Here is a 20,322-nt window from a genome sequence, read left to right as displayed (position 1 = left end):
GACACTACTACGTTGTACATTGGTGTACAGTCATAATGGGACGTAGACCTACCTACCATATAGGCACAGTAGTCAGTCATGAGGCGCGTACCTTTGATAGCTTGATTTTTCTCCTAGTTCGTAGTACATTGAAGTGCCACGCTTCAATGGCCGTCATAACACGGCGGACACAGGTTAGTATGTACTGGGAAAACAAATAAAGAACAAATTCCACCGAGGTGAAGGACAAGGCTGAAGAGCCAGGCAAGGGAGCAGAATAAACGGTCTGACGTATCATGTTCGGCCGACGATTGTGCGTGGTGACCTGTCTATTTGTGGAAATATGTTCTTGTCAGACGAACCTTATCTGGATATCAGACTCGTCTCGAGTTTCGCCTCCCTCTCCAACCTCGTAATGCTCCGGACTCCTTACAATCTCGGGTCAGCGTTTCTGGCTTTTTGTCTCATAGACGTTCACTATGTCGGCCAGTGGTCAGATTGTAGCACAATGTGACCGCGATGGTGACTCTTTCGATGTCAACGACTTCTTCATCGGTCCAGCGACTATCGAGAGTCGGTCTACAGTCGAAACTCCGGCTATGGGATTGAATCCTGCAGTCACTCCAGAGGTAGGATCCCTCAAGTGTCCCATCTGAGCTTTCTTGACCCTGTCAGCCTCACGCGTCTCATGCCCCCGAGGTCCGGTCATCCATAGAGGATATGAAGCCCGAGGAGGACCACCAGTCATCACAATCTCCCATGGATGATTATCTTGCTCTAGGGGCTATCCGCCTCACCAAAGCCCCTGGCTGCGAAGAGCAGAGCTGGCTCATGAATGGGCCTGACCAGCAACTTCCACACCCACATCCGCTGCTATCTCTTGGTGAAAAGCGTCTATGGATCCGTACCAAGTTGCTCCACGACAGCAGCTGCCCGGATCGAGCGTCCCTGCGAATCTATGTCCTGCCGGAAGATGTCAATCGGGGTACGAGAGGCTCGCTCAAGGATTTTAGGAAGATCCTCAAACTTCTCTTATCGTTCATCGATATTGCCTCTCAAACATGGGAGGGATTGTATGACCCAGATTCTCCCGTACGCACATACCTTGCTCCTGCAAAAGCACAGGAAGAATCATTGTTCTACATCTTCAACACCCTCGCATCACCTCAGCCCTCGCTGGGCAGTGCTGGACCAGGTCTATACGATCAGCAAGCAATGTCCGCCATCTTTGAGGACGACATACCCGGGCTCAAAACCACGCTATACCAGTATCAGAAGCGATCAGCCGCTGCCATGTTGCAGAGAGAGGCCAATCCTGGTAAATCACTGGACCCAAGAAAGCCACGTTATAAAGACATACACGGGAAAGAATTCTATCTCGACGTGCTTGAAGGCGTGCTGCTTTCTCATCCATACTTGTATAGTGAGCCACGCGGCGGGATACTTGCGGAGACCATGGGCTACGGAAAGACCTTGATATGCATAGCGCTCATTCTAGCCACGAGAGGACACTATCCCGCGATACCCGAAGGCAGGCTTGACGCATTTTCAGATCGCCAGAACCGTCGAACACCAAGTCTGCTCGAACTGGCGGCCAAGACACTCAAGCGGACAGCCGTGCCGTGGAAGGGACACTTCTCCTGTCTTGAAAACGAGGGGTATGGTTTCGAGCATTGTCTTGAGGTCATCGACAAATATGATGCTGAGTATGCCGAACCCATCTACAGCCCCACGACACCAAGTCGCGCAGGTAAGAAACGGGAAGAGTTCAGGATTATGCGCCTATGTTATGCGACCCTACTCATAGTTCCCCCGAATCTTCTCGTGCAATGGCAACACGAGTTCGAGAAGCATACAGAACCCGGAGCACTCGACATCCTCGTGCTCGAGTCCTCGACGAAAGAAATCCCAGATTATCGGGAACTGATGAAATATGACGTCGTCCTCATCACAAAGTCTCGCTTTGAACAAGAGTATCGCGATGATGATCAAAACCTAGGCCGGCGGATGCCGGGACAAGGCAAATTCGAATCTCAGTTGACCCAGGTCCGTTGGTTGCGGGTGATCTGCGACGAAGGGCATGGCTTTGCGGGATCAAGTTATCGCACCAACGCGATGGCGATGCTTGATAAAATGTCCATCGAGAGACGCTGGGTGGTATCAGGGACGCCGTCCCACAGCCTCCACGGCGTCGAGGTGAATCTGGCCATCAACGACGCAAGCCGAACCGGCGACTCCTCCCGTGCTGATTCTATTAAAGACGCGTTGATGCGCCGCAAGCACAAAGACTCAACCATTGAGGAGATCAAGGACATGGAACGGCTGCGCGTCATGGTAGTCAAGTTTTTGAAATTACAACCGTGGGCAAACCAGAAAGGAGCCGACCACGCCGACTGGAAGCGATACCTGGCGCCCTTTGATCGCTCAGGCAATCGACGCTTTGCACCAGCGCTGCGGGCTATTATGCAATCTCTCATTGTGCGGCACCGCATCGAGGATATCGACAACGATCTCTGTCTTCCTCCGCTGCACAATACCGCTGTTTACTTGGAGCCGAGCTACTACGACAAACTCAACATGAACCTGTTTCGGTTGAAGCTGACCTCTAATGCCGTCACTTCTGAGCGCGTGGACGAGGATTACATGTTCCACCCGCGGAACCGCAAATACCTGGACGAGCTCATCGGCAATCTGCGAAGAGCCAGTTTTCACTGGGTGGGTTTCACTCAAGAGGACGTCTCGCAGACTTTGCGTGTGAGCAATACTTATATGGATGAGAACCTCGATAAGTTGTCCGATGACGATGGCCGGGCTCTGACCGAGGCGATCATGAACGGCGAGCGTGCTCTCAACGATGCCGGGTGGCGTGCTTTCTCGACCTTGCACGAAATAGGCGTGTACATCGAGGGCTTTCCAGACCACGCGGCACAGGCTTGGGCATTGCACGGAGAGCCTTCAAACCCTTTACTTTTGGGGACGGTGCAGGCTCGAGAAGCGCAGCAACATATTTGGAAGCAACTGGACAGCCACGAGCCGGACTCGGATCCTGCAGCGGGACTGACAGGCGCTGGTCTTCGGGCCATGCAAGCCGCAAGAGCTCGAGCCGCCGAGGAACAAAAGACCCGAAGCAAAGACACATTTGACACTACGAGCGGCACTGGCAAGAGTGCCGGCGACGAGCCCAAAGTCAAGAGCCAATCGACTTCTTCGACAGCTTTGAGACCCCAAAAGCCTACTTCAATTCCAAATTCCACTACGTCAGAGAAAACAAATACCAACACTCTTCCACCGAAACGACCTTTACCACCACGAACAACCTCCCTACCAGCAAACTTGGCAAGCACAAAAATCATAGGCTTCACATCCTCCAAACTCAACTACCTCTGCTCCCGCATTTTGGATCTCCAAGCAACCGAAAAAATCATCGTCTTCTACGACTCCAACAACATCGCCTTCTGGATCGCCGAAGCCTTAGAGTTACTTTCTGTCCAGTTCCTCATCTACGCAAATACCCTATCAGTCAATCGGAGGGCAGCATACCTCGCGACATTCAACACATCAGAAACCTTCCGCGTGTTGCTGATGGATCTAAAACAGGCCTCTCACGGTCTCCACGTCGCATGCGCCAGTCGCGTGTTTATCGTCTCGCCTATCTGGCAGCCGGGCGTTGAGTCGCAGGCCATCAAGCGTGCTCACCGGATCGGTCAGACTCGTCCTGTGTATGTTGAGACTTTGGTCCTACGGGGGACACTGGAGGATAAAATTCTCAATCGTCGTCAACAGATGAGTAATGCTGAGCTTGTCAGGGCTGAAAAGAGTCTGTTGGATGATGGGATCATGAATGAAATTATTCGCGGTGATGGGTTTTTGGAGATTGGCGAGGATGACGACAACCACGACGGCGGCAGCGGAGGTCGCCGTGAGGGTCCAGGCGTCGACGACAAACACGGTTTCAAAGGTGGGAAATTAGACCACCCTGTCCCGTTGTTCGACAGAGCAACCCCGGCAGGTGAGATCTGGCGTTCGGGTGCTGAAGTCCACGACATGGGTGAGGACTGCGAGTCGCATGTCTCTAAGAGGCGCAAGCTGGAGACCTCTCGCAACACAACTCCTACCGCGGCTGGAGCGACCAAATCGGTAGGCTTTGTCCTTGCAGATTCGGTTGAGGGATACTCTTCGCCTTCAGACTCTCCTTCTACAACAGACCCGCCACCGTCCGCACCAACGACAGAGGCTACTATTGCTGAAGTACCGTCCGCGGTGATCGATGGACGAGGCCCGCACGGTGTCGAGGATACGAATACAAGGAGAGCAAAGAAGAGCGTGAGACTCATGTTGCCGGTGAATGGATGAGGGTTCTTGAGGTTCCAGAAAACTCGCGACTGCTGTTCCACAAACGTTTACTGTGGTTCGAGCGAGGAGTTACATAACCTTGTTGTAATACAAAAATTGGATTCCCTTTCCCGATTTCAGCAATGGAGTGATATGACGTGCGTTTCATTTTACAACAAAGACTTTGGTTATGGCCACAACCAGTAACTGCAGCTATAAAACATACGTCCATACATAACATTCTTCTTTCATCAGAAAGACCGTTCAAACTATTCGACACGGTTACCCAGTACCCACCAGTAAGCACATCACAGACAGTTGGCCCGTCCTTGGGCCTCATACTTGGACGACCAATGAACAGATGTTGGTTGGATGATCCGATCAACGGTATCAGATAACGTCCTAATCCTGGACAGATCAGATCGAAATAAAGAAACTCTTCTCCCCGTCTCTCGGCTCCACGAGACAACGTTTGAGGATAGGATCAGCGCACGAAACCCGGATACGCTCCGGAGTGGCGGGACTTCGGAGATTCAGGACCGCCTCCTCGCCATGCTCGGCACGGGCGGCCTTCAAGGCATCGCGAATGGCGAAGAAGACGGCGCTGCCCATGAAGAGAGGCGGCTCGCCTACACCCCTGCTGCGCTGGATGGTGCGCAAGTTCTTCCACTCGACGTCCTTGAGGAGCGAGATGTTCATGACCTGCGGGATGTCACGGAACCCGGGGATCTTGTACGCTCCAGGCCCACGGGTGAAGATCTGACCGGACGCGCGATGCCAGAGTGATTCCTCAGTCGTGAACAAGCCCTGACCCTGGACATAGGCGCCCTCAATCTGGCCGTAGTCGATTGCCGGGTTGATGCTACGACCTACATCCATTTTGATGTCGGTGCGCAAACACGTCCAGTCGCCAGTCAGGGTATCGATGAGCACTTCGGACGCCGCCACGCCCTGGGTGAAATAGAAGAACATCTTGCCTGTGTTCTCGAGAGACGGGTCGTCTGGGTTGGGACCCCAGATGTACCCGATTTCGGGAGTGCGGTAGAACCCGTTGGCGCTCAGGTTGACTCGGTCAAAGTAGGCGGCGTGCGCCAGTTCTTTCATGGTCGCGTTCGGGCCCAACTTCGCCCGGTATGGGGCAAGACGTTCGTTGATCTGCATGCATGCGTTGTAAGCGGCATAGCCGTTGAGGTCGGAAGACGCGGACGCAGCTGTGCTTGACGTGTTCGCCACCGTGTTGGTAGCTGTCTCTGAGATGTATACGTCCGACAACGGCACCTGAAGTGCTTCAGCGACAATCATACAGATCTTTGTGTGTAAGCCTTGGCCCATTTCAGTGCCACCGTGAGCCACGAGGACCGAGCCGTCATGGTATATGTGTACCAGGGCGCCTGCTTGGTTGAGGAACAATGCTGTGAACGAAATGCCGAACTTGGTCGGGATCAATGCGAGGCCCTTCTTCTGCCACTTGTGAGTGGCGTTGAAGTCGTCAACGGCCTTACGGCGAGTCTCATAGTCGGCTGACTCCTTGACTTGTTTCCACATAAGAGGCACGTGCCAGTCTTCGAGCTCTTGGTTGAAGTGTGTTTGATCCCCTTCCTTGTAAAGGTTGATCTCACGCAGCTTTTCAACCGGCATCTTCAGGTGGTCGGCCACCTCCTCCATGAACGTCTCGCAAATGAACATGCCCTGCGGCCCTCCAAAGCCGCGAAACGCGCTGTTTGAAACCGTGTTGGTCTTACAGATGCGCCCATCAACATCTATGTTTGGAATGTTGTAGCATCCGTCGATATGGGACAGAGACCGGTCGACTACTGCGGCGGACAGATCTTGCGACCAACCGCCGTTATTGAACACATTGGCTCGAAGAGCCTGGATCTTGCCGTCCTTGTTCACACCAACCTTCCAAATAGCAAAGAAAGGGTGTCTCTGACCAGACGTCACAATGTCTTCGTCGCGGTTGAGCATACACCGAACCGGGCGCCTGACCTTGTTGGCGGCGACAGCGCATATTGTTGACAGTTGAATTGACCGAGTCTCTTTCCCACCAAACCCACCACCGAGGCGCTTGACTTTAGCCACAACCTTGTTGGATTGTACACCAAGCGCTTTGGAAGCATACGCCTGTGTCTCTGATGGATTCTGAGTGCTGCACCAGATCTCCATCTCGCCATCTTCCGGTTTGGGAATGGCAAGGCATGCCTGCGTCTCCAAGTAGAAGTGTTCTTGTCCTCCCATCCTCGCCGTCCCCTCAAAAACGTAGTCACATTCTTGGAAAGCCTTGTCCACGTCGCCCCGCCGGATGTACCGGTAGTGCTCGAAGAAGCTCTGCTTTTCGATAGCTTCTTCAATGGTGAAAATCGCCGGGAGCTCCTCGTACTCAACGACGACAGCCCGGGCTCCGGCGGAGGCCTGGTGCGCGGTCTTTGCTAAAACCATGCCGATGGGTTGGCCAGCTGTGAAAACCTCATCCTCGGCAAAGAAGACTTCATCACAAACAGGCGCGCCCCACCAGTTGGCTTTTGGGTCGACAACATCGTGCCGATCGATCCAGGCCACCACACCTGGGAGATCTAATGCAGGGCTGGGATCTACCTTCAATAGCTTTGCATGTGCTTTGGTCGACAGCACCAGGCAACCAATGAGTTCGTTCTTCTGAACGGGGATATCGTCAGTATATTGCGCTTCGCCAGTGCACTGTTTCAACGCTGCGAGGTGAGGATTCGATTTGCCCAGAACCTTCTGTGAGTATGCAGCCGCGGCTTCATGGTCCTTTTGGCCACGAGATATCTCTCTTTCTATTTCGGCAATAGCTTCCTTGTCGACCTCCTGACTGATACCCTCTATACTGGCAAGGACATCCTGGTAGAACCGATAAAAGAAGCCTAGAGCAAGCGATTTCCTGTAGGTCGCCATGCCGCCGGGGACGCCGAAAGGAAGATTGAAATCTTTCTCCAAAGCATTCATCACGCCCTCAAGGGTCTGGGGATCGGGAAACCTTTTTCCAACAATGTATTCAGAAGCAGTTTTTGCTTGAATTGTGACGGGAGCCATGCCACCGTACACCAGATTCGCTCTTTTGACCGTGTGGGACTGATCCAGCACCAACCGTAGACAAGCATTAACGATAGCAATATCGTCATCTTTCCTTTTGGACTGCTTGTACGTTCTTATGTATTCTCCTTGCTCGGCAGCGACGGGAATTCTCATTGCTGCTATGATGGCATCCTCTGGTAAGGCGGTAACCCTGTAACCCTTGAAAAAGCCCGCCATTGGGATTTCCGTAGTTTTGTTTAACGACTTTGCAATCAAGATCGAGTCAGTGGCCACAAACACGGGATTTAGGTCTGATATAGGGGAAGCGGTTGCTATATTACCCGCCGGTGTACCGACGTTCCGAATTTGACGACCAGCGAAATATTTGATGGCCTTCTTGACCGCACGGAAGGGTTGAGACTTGGCTGGGCCATAATGCTTAACGGCTTCGTCGCATATGCTCTCAAGGTCGGTCAAGGCCACGTTGCCGCCAATTTCAAGATAGTCGTCGTGGAAGGAGTATTTTCGCAACTCTGCTATGTCACCCACGTAGACTGAAGTGGAATATTGCATGGCCTTGAACTTGACCTCGATCTGTGTTTCCGTGCTACCACCAATCAACTTGGCGCCTGGATATGTGTTCTTTATCTGCAGCAACTGCTCCAGAGTGACTGGTCTATACCACTTCTTTCTTTTGTTACCGAGAGCGAGCGGCTTGAAGATATGCTTCTTAAGAGCAGGGGGATAAATCAATTCTGTCGATTTGTCATAGGGGATGAAGGATGGGGGTGTGAATCTCTTTTCCGCCGCTTCACCTAGGCCATTGGCGGCGGCGTTGTTGCATGGACCGTCTTTTTCCATACAGCAGCCAGAACCTCCGTTCGAAATAGATTTGCCACATCCCCTGTTGAAGCTTTGAGCGGCGTCCAAAATAGGTCTGTAACCGGTGCACCGACACAGATTCCCGTCGAACGCTTCTTCGACTTCCTTTTCGGAGGGCTCAGGACCATGGTTTCTGAGGAGCGCGTACAAGCTCATTACGATTCCTGGAGTGCAGAAACCGCATTGACTTCCGCTAGCCATAGCGATCCGCTGCTGAGCAGCATGCGGGCTCTTCGAACTCCCAATCCCCTCGACTGTAATGACATGCTTCCCGTCGACGCTGACCAAAGGTGCTAAGCATGCGTTGACCGAAGCATGGTATATCTTGCCCGTGGTCGGGTTCAACTGTGACACAACCACAGTACAGGCACCGCATCCACCTTCTGCACAGCCGAGTTTTGTCCCCGTCAGACCAATGCCTCTTAGATATTCAAGCAGTGTGATTTCGGGGTCAATGGCATCTAGTTCGACTTTTGTGCCGTTGAGATAGAAGCGGATTGTGTCGTCGTAGCTCTCAGTCAAGGAGACCAGACTGACCACTTTATCGGCCGTCATGGGCGGCTCCAGGAGGCCAGGGGCCATAGTGAGGGAACGAGGGGGGCTGTTTCTCGTAGAAAGGGAGGAATGAGGGAGGCGAACTACGGTATCAGCATTTCAGGGCTGCTTCACATCCGATAAAGAACGGTAGGGAAGCAGTATCAGAAACCACATGAGCGAACAGATATCAAACAGATGGAGGAAAACAAGCTGCAAGCAAAACACGATACTTATCAATGCCTTGATCTCACATCAACCCCGGTTGCACATGGAACTGATAGGGCTACTACTATCCGCACTGGAGGCGGGAGCGCACGAATCAGGGAGGGGTCATTGCAGGCGTAGTTGCACGAGGCGAAGGATGAAGTGGGATGCCAGATGCGCGATGGACGAGAGACGAGGAATGACAGTGAGGGACGATTTGATTGATTGACAGGCCTAAAACCGCGGTTTAATCAGTGCCGCGAATCAAATCGCCCGAAATGCAGAGATGCCGCTTATCGCAGTCACGTGGCCATCGGAGTCCCCCGAAATGCCCACAACTTGAACTTCCAACTTCATTGAAACTTCAGCCCAACCCCTGGAAGCGATGCAACAGCCCGGTCTGTTCCAAGCCATTAATATCGCCGCCCAACTCCTGCAGTGGCACCCCATCGAACACCATGTCGTCCATGGGCGTCCCAAGTGATTGATACCCTGGACTGTGCCTCCGAGCCTTCCTCCGCCCCGTTACCGGCCCAAAGCTATCAGGAGCTTTTGCCCAGCTTCAGCCTCGACGGTTCACCCAAATTGGATTGTCAAAAGACGAGCTGGTAGCCAGAGGGTTGCATGTCACTCCGTTGGCAACATTGGGAGAAGACCGCGCTCCTGCCACATCCTGTTGACCTCCTGCACATTGTAGAACTGCTCCGGAACCTTGAAGCCACCCCATTCTCCGGCCACTTGCATGCACAGATACGTCAATATCTCTTCTGTCCAGTGACCAGATATGATCAATGTCTCTCGAATCAACTGAAACGCCATCATGCAGCTGGCGTGGGCCAAGGGGTCTCCGAACATCAAACACTGCAGGATGTGATGTTCGAACAACCGTCTTCTCGACTGGGGGGTCAAGTCGTCCGGTAACACCAATTGCAAAACCACTTGACCGGTTCCACGCACTGCATTCCACTGCTCCTTGGTCGGTTGGTCAATGACAGGGTCGACCATGTCGATATCGTTGAAGATGAAGTAGTCGCTCTCCGACATGGCCCGGTAGACAGCTTGTCGGTGTCGTTCAACCAGATTATGGCGTTGATTGCGGGTGTACGCTCGATGTGGCGTCTGGCTGCTACGAACCGTGTTGTGATCAATTGGTCCAGGTATCCGGGCTTTTTCACAGTCCATCACCCAGTGGCGTTGAATATCCTCGAAGAGATGTTCCTTGGTACAATAGCGGACATAGCTATCTGGTCCACACGCAGGACATATGACAGTCGCAGGGTCTGAAGAGCATCAGTGGGTCAACAGCCGGTACTCGGGATCTTTCTGGCAGAACTTACCCCAGCAACTAGTCATTCGCCGACAATCCGGCAGATCGCATCTGAGTCGTGGATCCATGCTATCGAACTTGAACGGTGCAACAGTGGAGGCATTAGGCGCAGTGGCAGCGGTAGGTGTTGTCGCATTCTGGAAAGTTTGTCAGCCTTTGGGACTCAACATATAATTTCAGTACCTACCACTCCAGTGTCGTCAGAGTCCTCAAACCGGACACTTCGTAAGGCTTTCGATGCTTCGTTCACGTCGTCAACGCCCGGACTGCTGGCTGTCTGCTTCTCTTCATCGCCCTCTTGAGCTTCGTATCGACCGTCTTTCTTGGCTTGACCTTCAACAGCAGGTTTCGCGACCGACGGCTTCTCTTTGCTAGAGGGTGCAACCTCCTGGGCCGTTGCGTTTTGTGTATCTCCGAGATCGATGTTTCGAGCCGGGACACCGACCTCGGGACTTGCTTCCGCCTGGATCTTTCCGCCCTCTTCACTGTTAGAGGCTAGGTCTGGTGCAATATTTCCCAGCTCCGGCCCACGTTCAAGGAGTGGAGTAGGTACAGGGTCAGATGAAGCTTCTAGGAGCCTGTCAGTATGTTTGGTAACCGCAATCATCTTCGTAAGTCCCACACACCTTGTGGATGCTGGAGAGGCTGCGAACAACCTTTGTTTTGGGCATTATCACTTGTTCGGTCTGTCTTCTTTCCCTTCTTGCCCTTCTTGCCCCTTTTTGTTTTCTTTGGCTGGCGAGCCTTGTCACCGGCGTGTCCTCCCATTTCTTCGTTATCTGTTTGTCCCGGAGAAGGTGGCAAGGTCGCAGAATCTGAATGTGTAGGAGAGGATCTGCTGGCTGAGGGAGTGCAGGCGCTGAGATCAGGAGTGGACGCTTCCGCCGAGCCATTCTTTTTGCGCAACAATGCCTCAAGTGATTGCACCGCGTGCTCAGTGCGACTTTCCTTGATGAGGGATTTGTTGTAGAACTCGGTACGCTTGATGTTTTCTATCAGGACAGCCGCTTCATGTCGATTCGCCCTCCACTTTTGGTGCTCCCGTGCAGCAGCAAACATTCTAATCGCCATCATTGTTATCACAGCCATATCTCGCTAGGAATGGTCAGCATGTATCAGTTCGCAGCCGAGGTTTGGACGCTCACATATGGGTCTTTCTTCACGAATTCTCTCTTGAAGGCGGGACTCTCAACGTTCACAAACATTTGAAAGGCAACTAGCTCCCAGGGAAGCTCGGTTTTGAATACGTGGAACTGGTACTTGACCAGGCCGCGGTCCTTCAGCATTGACCGATCGATGACACTGAGGAACGGTACGTAGAAGCTCATCCAAAGCAACTCATTGCCCTTGTCGTCAAAGTGCTTTTCGTGAACCACCTGACTGCCTTCCTCTAATACTCGCTTCTTCAAGGCTCGACGCAAGGCGAAGAGCTCATCGTTTTGCTTTTTCCAGTCAAGCTCTTGGATCCCCTGGATGCCGAACGGTAGATTCATACAGGAGAAGGCTCTGGTGCCGTCATATGCCTTGAAGAGGTGATGTGTCAAGGCGGAGGCAAGCAGCAGTGTCGGGCGGGTGGTTGTGATGCCCAGCAGTATCCTCTGACAGAAACCAGCAAGGACATCTTCTGCGTCCAGCGCCCCGAAGCCCTGGCCCAGGGTCCGTGTTTCCCACTGCCAGAGATCATTCTCCACAGATATCGTGGTTATGTCAGATCCATTGGCGGCAACGACCAGGATGATCGAATCCTCCAGAGACGAACTTCTGTGGACAAAATACGCCCGCCGCTGGTTCAGTTCAGAGTCCATGAGCCTGCTGGACGAGGCTTCCGATGGGACTGCTGCTTGGACAGGATCATTGGGTTGAGTATCTCTTTTACAGGTTAGCAGGATCCTTTGACGAATTCTGCGACTCTCTCACATGGCCGACATGCTGGTAGTAAGGTGTCTATGGGAGCCTTTTGTGGTCGAAACAGATTTGCATGCGCCATTACAAAAGATCACTGTGAGAATCACTCTGGCGACTTGACACCGCATCCGCCACGGTCACAATAAAACAATCTGCACGTGATGGTCATATTCATTTGAAGCCGGTGTCCTCCCAATACAAATGTTCCTGGGCTACTTGATATCATTCACATATTACTTAGCACAGCACAGAGACGTTTGTCCATGCGCAGAGGTTTGCTATGCTGGCGGACTGGCGACACATGACTAGGACAATTGCAAACACCATCTACTAAGGATGCAGCAGCAGTCGCCTGTAGGAGAACAGTCGACAATGCGTCTATATCGGCTTTATGGATTTCACGCGCAAGGCCTCACATACTGTAGCACGACGTCGCCCTTGAAACGAAAAAGGAGGGCAGCCTTATGCTAATGACACGCTAGGCCTATTAAGATTAGATCCTTTCACACACCACGTGATTAGTCTGATTATCACGTGAAGCCTTATCTCTCGAGTCATGAGTGCAAACCCCGCTAGTCAGAACTACTAGTAGCTGCGCCGCGCTTCAGTGAGTGTCGGGGAAAGATTGGCACAGCGTTATTCATTTCCTGTCTCAGTCTGCTTGTTCCTCTGCCATTCTCGACTAAGTGTCCGCTCGATAGGATTCATTCCTCTGCTCCTATCGCACCTCTGCCATGGCGGATCTGAGCAACATCCTCGCTGCTCTGGCATCCCAGAGACAAGGCGCCACGCCCTCGCAACCTCCACCGCCGCCTTTGCCTGGAGCGCCCTACCCTCCGCCTCAGTATGCCGCCCCTCCCGGCAGCGCGCCGCCATATGGTCTTCCTCCGCCAGTTAGTTCAGGCAGTGTGGACTTGGGAGCTATCAAACCAGTCAGTTCCGGCTCAGTGAGCATTGCCGACGCAGTTGCGAAAGCTCGGGGTTTCGCGGCCGAAAAAGGTCTTTCATATGATCCTAGCAGACGTACGGCCAGCCTCCCATCTATCGATTATGGCTAATAATTATTGATAGCTCCCATCAATTCCGATCCTCGTGCCAGTGGCCGAGGCTACCGACGCTCGCGGTCGCCCTCACGCTCTCCACATCGCTCAAGCAGAGACGGCCTGCGGGATTCATACAACCCATATCGCGATGAAAGGCGTAGCCATGACGCGGGTTACAACAGGGATCGTTCGTTCTCACCGAGGGGTGGACGTTACTCTCCGCCCAGGTACCGTGACGACCGTTCCCAAGGGGGCGATCGAGGGGCCGAAGGGGATTCTGAAGTTCTTCCCTTGGATAAGAGTGTTGTCGGCCTGATCATCGGTCGTGCTGGTGAGAACCTCCGACGTGTTGAGAATACAACTGGCGCTCGTGTGCAATTCTTGGATGGGCCCGAAGTAGCAGGTACTCAGAGACATTGCAGAATCTCGGGAAGTCGGTCTTCACGCGCCGCGGCCAAGGCGGAGATCTTCAAGGTCATCGAGGACCATGAACTGGCCAAGAGAGGACAAGACAAACCCCGCGAGGTACGCAGCCAGAGCAAGTCAACCGTCGTCACTACCACGGAAGGCGACAGTTTGCAGATGATGGTTCCTGACCGCACCGTTGGCCTGATCATCGGCAGGGGTGGCGAGACGATTCGAGATCTACAGGACCGGAGTGGCTGTCACATCAATATCGTGGGGGAGAACAAGAGTGTCAACGGGATGCGACCGGTGAATTTGATCGGCAGTCAGTCCGCTCAGCAGTATGCCAGAGATCTCATTCTCGAAATTGTGGAGAGCGATCAGAAGGGCATCAGCATCAAAGATCTTCATCGTGAACGGGAAGAGCCTCAGGGGAAGCTGAACGATAGCATTGTTGTGCCTGGTGAGGCCGTGGGCATGATCATTGGCAAAAGTAGGTTTCTGCAAACACCTTGTGGGAAGTGAGTTACTAATTTCGGCAGAGGGTGAGTCCATTCGCGATATGCAGAATCAAACAGGATGCAAGATAAATGTCTCGCCGGACAATGGCCGGGGCGTTGAACGTGAGATTGGTCTGGTCGGCACTCGGCAGGCGGTCGAGGCTGCCAAACGTGCTATCATGGAAAAGGTTGATGCGGTGGTAAGTTTATCCTTGATCGACCATTCCTCGGTTATGCTGACGACGGTTAGCGTGCTCGCATACAGGGTCGTGAAGGTCGCGACGGTCGCGACGACTACGCAGATCGATACTCGACACAGCCCGCTACCTATCCTCCCACTGGTGTTCCCGCAGGACCGCCGGCTAGCTATCCTCCCGTTGGTATGCCAGCAGGACCACCGGCCCAACCCCCTCCGGCAGGCGCGCCACCCCCGGTAGCCGGTGCAGCAGATCCTTATGCTGCCTACGGTGGATACCAAAACTATCTTCAGATGTGGTACTCGGCACTGGCTGCAAACCAACAGCAAGGTGGTCCAGGCCAAGGTGAGCAACGATAAGGTACCACGAGTGGATTGTGATCTGGCTTCGTGACCGTGGATTGTGCGCCTCTACTGGGTGAACTCGACTATCTCGACGCTTGACTCGCATTGTCGATGCTATACTGGATCGTTCAACGTCCGTCACTACCGCCTTGCCCGCCGTGATTGTTATGAGTCCAACTCGAGTCTTGGACACCTTCTTTCGCCTCCGAGATCCTTGACCGATAAGCGAGGATCGATTGGTGTGATCTTACCCGTCCTGCTGATATCTGTCGCGTGCCTTCGACCACCGCAAACTATGCAATCGCTGATTAGAATCATCGCGCCACGCCGGCCACGTGCAACCTGTGTTGCAAGTCTCGCCGCCACCGGTCGAGTTCGAACTCTTGCTCTTGGGTTTCTTTCGAGATCCTACATGTGTCGCAACTGTTGCATGCGTTCACCGTCTGCAGGCATGCGTTATGAGAATATTGGCTTTGACACGTCACCGCTCTTCTGCAGAGGACCGGTTTGCCGCACCCCATAGACATATGATGGTAATTGAGCGCTGTTTCGGTAAACCAAGTAACAGCGCACGACGTTTGCAGGATAGCCGCGTGAATTTACTACCGTTGGTATGCCACCATCAGTAAGAGTCGAACAAGTAGGACGCATAGTGGTGTACAATAGTACAACTTGAATGTACTGTAGTTGTACCTTGAATAACTCATCCAGCCTGTAGCACGTTAGACTAGAAATAGTTAGCGTTAGCTTCCAAAACAGGGATGAAAACAAGGAATGAGATCATTCCCAGCCAACCTTATTACTTTATTTTAATGTCGGGTCGACGCCACCGAGACGCCACAATCGGTGCAGTGGCTGATTTCTTTGTTTAAAAGGCTGCCCTGTGCGCCGCATCGTGGTTCTCGACTGCAGGCACAATTTGGGGACGTCGAGTCGCTCCGTTGTGCCTCGATTCCAACAAAGGTTGATACTCGTTTGTGTATTGTGACGCGGTTGGCCAAGACGTTTCAAAATCTGCTACGCATATTCGCGCCGCGTCACGTTACGCTCAACGAGTGTCAACCAAGCTGGAAAGATGGCGGAGCGACCTGAAGAATACCCGTGCAGCCATCTCTTCCGCTGTGTCAAAGAGTTTCAAACTCCGAATCTACACGTGGAAGCGCGTGTCTCGCGTGGGATGGGTTTGGAGGAGATGGTTGGCGGGCGCTTCTTCAGCACGGTAGCGCTGTTTTTAGGATAGGCGCCTACCTGCCTCGAAACAGTGTTACCGGTCGACGTCCTCCCACCACAACTTTGCACCGGTCTTCTGAGACACCTTGGATTCCGACTCGATCTCAGAAGATCTGTCCATCATGTTGATGGTGGACCTCGCGGACGTGGAAGAAAGATTGGCGAGAAAAGCGGTATGTGTTGCAGAAATTCCTATTCTTGACTTTCAGTGATCCTATTGTCCCCCGTTTTCAATGGACCCTTTGTCCACCGACTCTATTTCCTTCACTCGCTATTGTTACAGACTCAATGCATTGTTCACAAGACTGCCTTTGTTTGCTCTCAGAATAATTAATTATCCTTGACGAGTCTTGATGACTCTCTTTGTCACTCGAACCGCCTTGACACTTGTCGCTCGATCGACTGCGAATCCCAACCTGCGTCTTTTACCATTTTCAGCTCTCTACTTGCATCTGCATCACAACCTTACCCACAAGGATATCAACAAAATACTTACTTCGAATTTCTGCTTCAGATAATTTCCCGTTGATATTGATTCCATGTCTGCCCCGTCAGCCTTTGCGGCTGGCGTTCCTCCATCCATGCCTGCCGGCAGTCATGAGATACGAGACTACTACTCCAACCAAGACCCACCTCGGTCGTTGGCACACACTGCACCATCCATCACACCCTACCTTGGCCTCCGGGCCCGTCTATCGCAAATATGGCTCAATCGATGGACCATACTCCTCCTACTTGTTCTGGCTCGCACCCTTATCGCCGTCTCTGGCATCAACAACGATCTGAGTTCGGCGCGACGCGAAGCCTTGTCTGCATGTTCGGACGTTGAATCGATGGGTTCCGCCATGGCATCTATGCCTCATTACATGTCTCAAGGCGTGAATGAGTTGGCCGCCACTGGCGTAGAGAAGTCGGTCAACGGCCTGATGCAGATGACAACTTTGAGCGTTGCGGCCGTGGAGGAAATTGTCGTGTTTGTCATCGGCATGATGACCAACACGTATCTATGCCTCATCACTTTCGCAGTCAGCGGAAGTCTTCATTCGGTCATCGGAGCTCTGGAATCTGCACAGACTGGGCTCAACACCCTGACCAGGAATCTTGGAAACGATATGTCTGGCACGGTGTCGGACTTCGAATCTGCCTACAACAAATTCGTGGATGCGCTCAAAGGCATCACAGCTTTTGGGCTTTCGGTTCCTCAGCCTCCGCCGCTCAACCTGACACAGCAAGTTAAGACTCTGCAAGGACTCAAATTACCGTCAAATCTGGACGCCGATTTGCAGAAACTCAACAGTTCAATTCCCACCTTCGATGAAGTCAAAAACTTTACCGAAGGTATTATCAGGCTCCCGTTCGAAGAGGTCAAGCAGCTCATCAATGGTTCGCTCGGCAACTATACGTTCAACCGGTCGACGTTCCCGGTGCCGCAGAAGCAGGAACTAACCTTCTGCAGCGACAATGACGGGATCAACGATTTTTTCGACAACTTGGTCGACCTAGCTGCCATTGCACGCAAGGTATTCATTGGCGTCCTGCTGACCCTGGCAATCCTGGTCATGATCCCAATGGCGTACCGCGAGATCCGTCGCTGGCGCAAGATGCAAGACCGTAGCCAGCTTGTCAAGTCAGACGCGCGTGATCCCATGGACGTGGTGTATCTGGTCAGTCGGCCTTACACTTCGTCTGCCGGACTGAAGGTTTCGCACTCGTTCGAATCTCAACGGAAGAAGGCCTTGATTCGGTGGGTCATTGCGTACGCCACGTCGGATGCAGCTTTGTTCGTCCTTGCGCTCGCCTTGGCCGGTTTGTTTTCGTGCGCGTGTCAAGCCATTCTGCTCCGGTCCTTGGAGAAGGAAGTCCCCAACCTGTCCAACCAAGTGGGTGCATTTTCCGACAAGGTTGTGGCCCAGCTCAACAACGCATCCCAGCAATGGGCCACCGGCACCAATGCAGCCATTGCATCCACTAGCCATGACATCAATCAAAACATGTTAGGTTGGGTGAATACCACGACGACCGCTATCAACGACACTCTCAATGCTTTTGTGGACAAGACAACAGACGTGCTCAACGCAACTTTTGGCGGCACGCCTCTCTACGACCCGATACTTGAGGTCCTCAACTGTCTTGTCCTTATGAAAATCGCAGGCATTGAGAAAGGTCTGACATGGATTCATGACAACGCGCACGTCGACTTCCCGACTCTCCCAAATGACACGTTCAGCTTGGGTGCCGTGTCCAGTCTCGCTTCAACCAGCTCACCGGGAGATTCGTTTCTCGCGAGCCCAGGTGACGCAGCGAGCGACAAGATCTCAAGCGCTGTTGCCCGGTTCATCGATACGGTATCATCTGCCATTCGAACCGAGGCCATCATCTCAACTGTCATTCTTCTCGTCTGGGTGGCTGTAGTGCTCATTGGAGTCATCCGTGCACTCACGCTTTGGGCTGGGCGGGACAAGATCAGAGGTGAAGGGGGTGCTCCGGTGTTCCCTCCATCCTCCGGGTCCAATCACGATCGGTATGGTGGATTCGCGGATGTTCCACTGTCGGCCATGAACACTGTCAGGCCTTCGTCACCTGCACCCAGGTATACGCCATCCAACGAGGTTGAAGTGCGGGAAGTTGACTACCAGGATTCCAAGCTCGGTTTGGCTGGGCGACAAGGACACAAGCCAACACCGTTGACTGGGATTGACAGCAAACGAGAGAGCATATGGCACGGGGATTGAACAGATCCGATTTCAGCAACAGGTTGATACACCGAAGGCAAGGGACTATCGTCACAAATTCGAAGTCCCGGTTCACCAGTTTGTGCAGGATCACAACAGAGCTCTACAGCTCAATTTTAGCGTTGGGCTGACTCGTTGCCAGAGCGGCATACAGCGGAGAGCCGCAACATTTGTGGAGGAATTTACATGGGACCTCGATTGAGTCGAGGAGTACGGTAGACGAGATGCACCGGGTGGCATTGAGTCTTGCGTGTGTGATGTTGAATGATGACATGCTTTGTGAAGGATCTTTTTCTTTTTTGTCAGGACAGCAAGACCGGATCCGTTTGTTTCGAAACCCGAAATACAAACAAACGCGTCAACCAACCTTACCGGTCTTGCTTTTCGACAAAGCAACGGAGATTCCCACGCCAACGCCGAGGGACTAGAGTTCCTTCCCTGCCCCTTCTCCGGTGGCGCGGACAAGTCTCTCTTCCTCCGGTTGAGAGACTTTTGCTCTTTTCTCCATCGACCTTTCGATGGCCCTCTATCCCCACAGCGGCCATCGCGCCTCTATGTTACTAGAGGTGTGAAGCAAGGTTGATGTTTTGAGATGAGTGGCACCGCGCCTATTATCGCAGCCGGAGTCGCGTGATGGAGTGGAACGATAAGTCCTATCGATCTTATATACCCCGCCATTGATTTTTGTCCAAAGACATCAATGGGTGTGTGGTATCCTCGGGGATGAAGCAGGTCTTGTTTTTGAATGTTTGGACCCACGTCGGCTTAGAGCCCCCTTCGTTTCCCTTGCGGGAACGATGCTGCGTAGGCTCTTCCGACCCAAACAGATTTTTTGTTGTTGAGCTATGGTCTCGGGGGATATCTTATGGCTGCCGTTGATGTGCGCGTGGATGTTGAGGCCCCTCGTCCGTGTCGGTGTTTGGGGTCTTTTTTCGTGACGTTTCCTCCGAGAAGCGTTTCGAAGCCAGGGTCATTTGTCTCTTCACTGATCTTCGGAGAAAGTCGAAAGCAATGATTCCTGGTTAAAAGGAAATTCCCAATACTGACGCGGACGAGGGTTCACCTTCGGAACGAACTTTGCCGGATTGGGTTTTCTCAGTTTCGACTTCTTTTCCGCCAAATATTTACGCTCCAATCTGTCGACCATTGCATGCTTTTCAACCCAGCACAGATTGAGAGTCGAAACTGGCAGAAGACAAGTCTGGTGATGGGTTCGCTTCGGAGAAGGTCTTCTGGTCTATATGCTTCTGGTGGCACGGCTCCCAGCATGCAGGATCCGACCGTCACCGGCATGCAGGAGTGTATGGACCAGAAGGCGGACTTCTGTAGCTTTTGCTCCGAGTCCACATTCCCTCTATCCGCATGGGTAGCCCCTTTTTCAAAAAGAAAATAAAACCGCCGTGGGCTGGATCGACAAGAAGCAAAGTCACTGCTTGTTCTGGACAGATACTGCCCTCGCCGTTGGGATTACTGGACGCGAGGCAGGCCATGCAGTGGCTTAGATAGATGGATACCTACCTACCAATACCAAGATCTAGCCTGACAATCCTCGAGAACTTGAAGGGTCCCAGTAGTATCTTTGTGGTACCTTATGTAGTGTTCCAAGCCATGAATGCGTATGTTAGAATGAGAGGCCCGGGCCGTACAGGGACGGTTCTGTACAGTGTGT

The 20,322-nt window shown here is 52.8% G+C and overlaps 6 protein-coding genes across 6 annotated transcripts; 4 read left to right on the top strand and 2 right to left on the bottom strand.

The window, feature by feature from the left end:
* Positions 1-9: 9 nt before the first annotated feature.
* HMPREF1120_06111 (uncharacterized protein) lies at positions 10-7,309 on the top strand. Its single transcript, XM_009160306.1, has 2 exons — positions 10-608; positions 655-7,309. The coding sequence occupies exons 1-2, from the start codon at positions 459-461 to the stop codon at positions 4,330-4,332; spliced, it is 3,828 nt and encodes a 1,275-aa protein (XP_009158554.1). The 5' UTR covers positions 10-458; the 3' UTR covers positions 4,333-7,309.
* HMPREF1120_06110 (xanthine dehydrogenase) lies at positions 4,729-8,811 on the bottom strand (the record flags this gene model as incomplete). Its single annotated transcript, XM_009160305.1, has 1 exon — positions 4,729-8,811. The coding sequence occupies one exon, from the start codon at positions 8,809-8,811 to the stop codon at positions 4,729-4,731; it is 4,083 nt and encodes a 1,360-aa protein (XP_009158553.1).
* Positions 8,812-9,346: 535 nt separating this feature from the next.
* On the top strand, positions 9,347-12,756 carry HMPREF1120_06108 (uncharacterized protein). Its single transcript, XM_009160303.1, has 2 exons — positions 9,347-11,609; positions 11,708-12,756. Exon 1 carries the CDS (start codon positions 10,720-10,722, stop codon positions 11,122-11,124), a length of 405 nt encoding a protein of 134 aa, XP_009158551.1. The 5' UTR covers positions 9,347-10,719; the 3' UTR covers positions 11,125-11,609; positions 11,708-12,756.
* Positions 11,413-12,102, bottom strand: HMPREF1120_06109 (uncharacterized protein; the record flags this gene model as incomplete). The annotated part of the gene is made up of 1 exon (XM_009160304.1): positions 11,413-12,102. The coding sequence occupies one exon, from the start codon at positions 12,100-12,102 to the stop codon at positions 11,413-11,415; it is 690 nt and encodes a 229-aa protein (XP_009158552.1).
* A 36-nt stretch (positions 12,757-12,792) lies between the features above and the next one.
* HMPREF1120_06107 (uncharacterized protein) lies at positions 12,793-15,485 on the top strand. Its single transcript, XM_009160302.1, has 4 exons — positions 12,793-13,225; positions 13,274-14,143; positions 14,193-14,350; positions 14,401-15,485. Exons 1-4 carry the CDS (start codon positions 12,937-12,939, stop codon positions 14,704-14,706), a joined length of 1,623 nt encoding a protein of 540 aa, XP_009158550.1. The 5' UTR covers positions 12,793-12,936; the 3' UTR covers positions 14,707-15,485.
* Positions 15,486-15,516: 31 nt separating this feature from the next.
* HMPREF1120_06106 (uncharacterized protein) lies at positions 15,517-20,273 on the top strand. Its single transcript, XM_009160301.1, has 2 exons — positions 15,517-16,094; positions 16,436-20,273. Exon 2 carries the CDS (start codon positions 16,461-16,463, stop codon positions 18,651-18,653), a length of 2,193 nt encoding a protein of 730 aa, XP_009158549.1. The 5' UTR covers positions 15,517-16,094; positions 16,436-16,460; the 3' UTR covers positions 18,654-20,273.
* Positions 20,274-20,322: the final 49 nt, after the last annotated feature.

This window comes from Exophiala dermatitidis (assembly GCF_000230625.1).
Source record: "Exophiala dermatitidis NIH/UT8656 unplaced genomic scaffold supercont1.5, whole genome shotgun sequence".
Classification (NCBI taxonomy): Eukaryota; Fungi; Ascomycota; class Eurotiomycetes; order Chaetothyriales; family Herpotrichiellaceae; genus Exophiala; species Exophiala dermatitidis.
This window is presented reverse-complemented; position numbering and strand designations above follow the sequence as displayed.

What these genes read in the sequence shown, in the direction of transcription:
- HMPREF1120_06111 (XM_009160306.1), top strand. Translation starts at nt 459, where the DNA reads ATGTCGGCCAGTGGTCAGATTGTAGCACAATGTGACCGCGATGGTGAC. An exon ending in ATCCTGCAGTCACTCCAGAG is followed by an intron (nt 609 to 654) that starts GTAGGATCCCTC and finishes TGACCCTGTCAG; the next exon opens with CCTCACGCGTCTCATGCCCC.
- HMPREF1120_06108 (XM_009160303.1), top strand. Translation starts at nt 10,720, where the DNA reads ATGTTTCGAGCCGGGACACCGACCTCGGGACTTGCTTCCGCCTGGATC.
- HMPREF1120_06107 (XM_009160302.1), top strand. Translation starts at nt 12,937, where the DNA reads ATGGCGGATCTGAGCAACATCCTCGCTGCTCTGGCATCCCAGAGACAA. An exon ending in TTCATATGATCCTAGCAGAC is followed by an intron (nt 13,226 to 13,273) that starts GTACGGCCAGCC and finishes AATTATTGATAG; the next exon opens with CTCCCATCAATTCCGATCCT. An exon ending in GGGCATGATCATTGGCAAAA is followed by an intron (nt 14,144 to 14,192) that starts GTAGGTTTCTGC and finishes TAATTTCGGCAG; the next exon opens with AGGGTGAGTCCATTCGCGAT.
- HMPREF1120_06106 (XM_009160301.1), top strand. Translation starts at nt 16,461, where the DNA reads ATGTCTGCCCCGTCAGCCTTTGCGGCTGGCGTTCCTCCATCCATGCCT.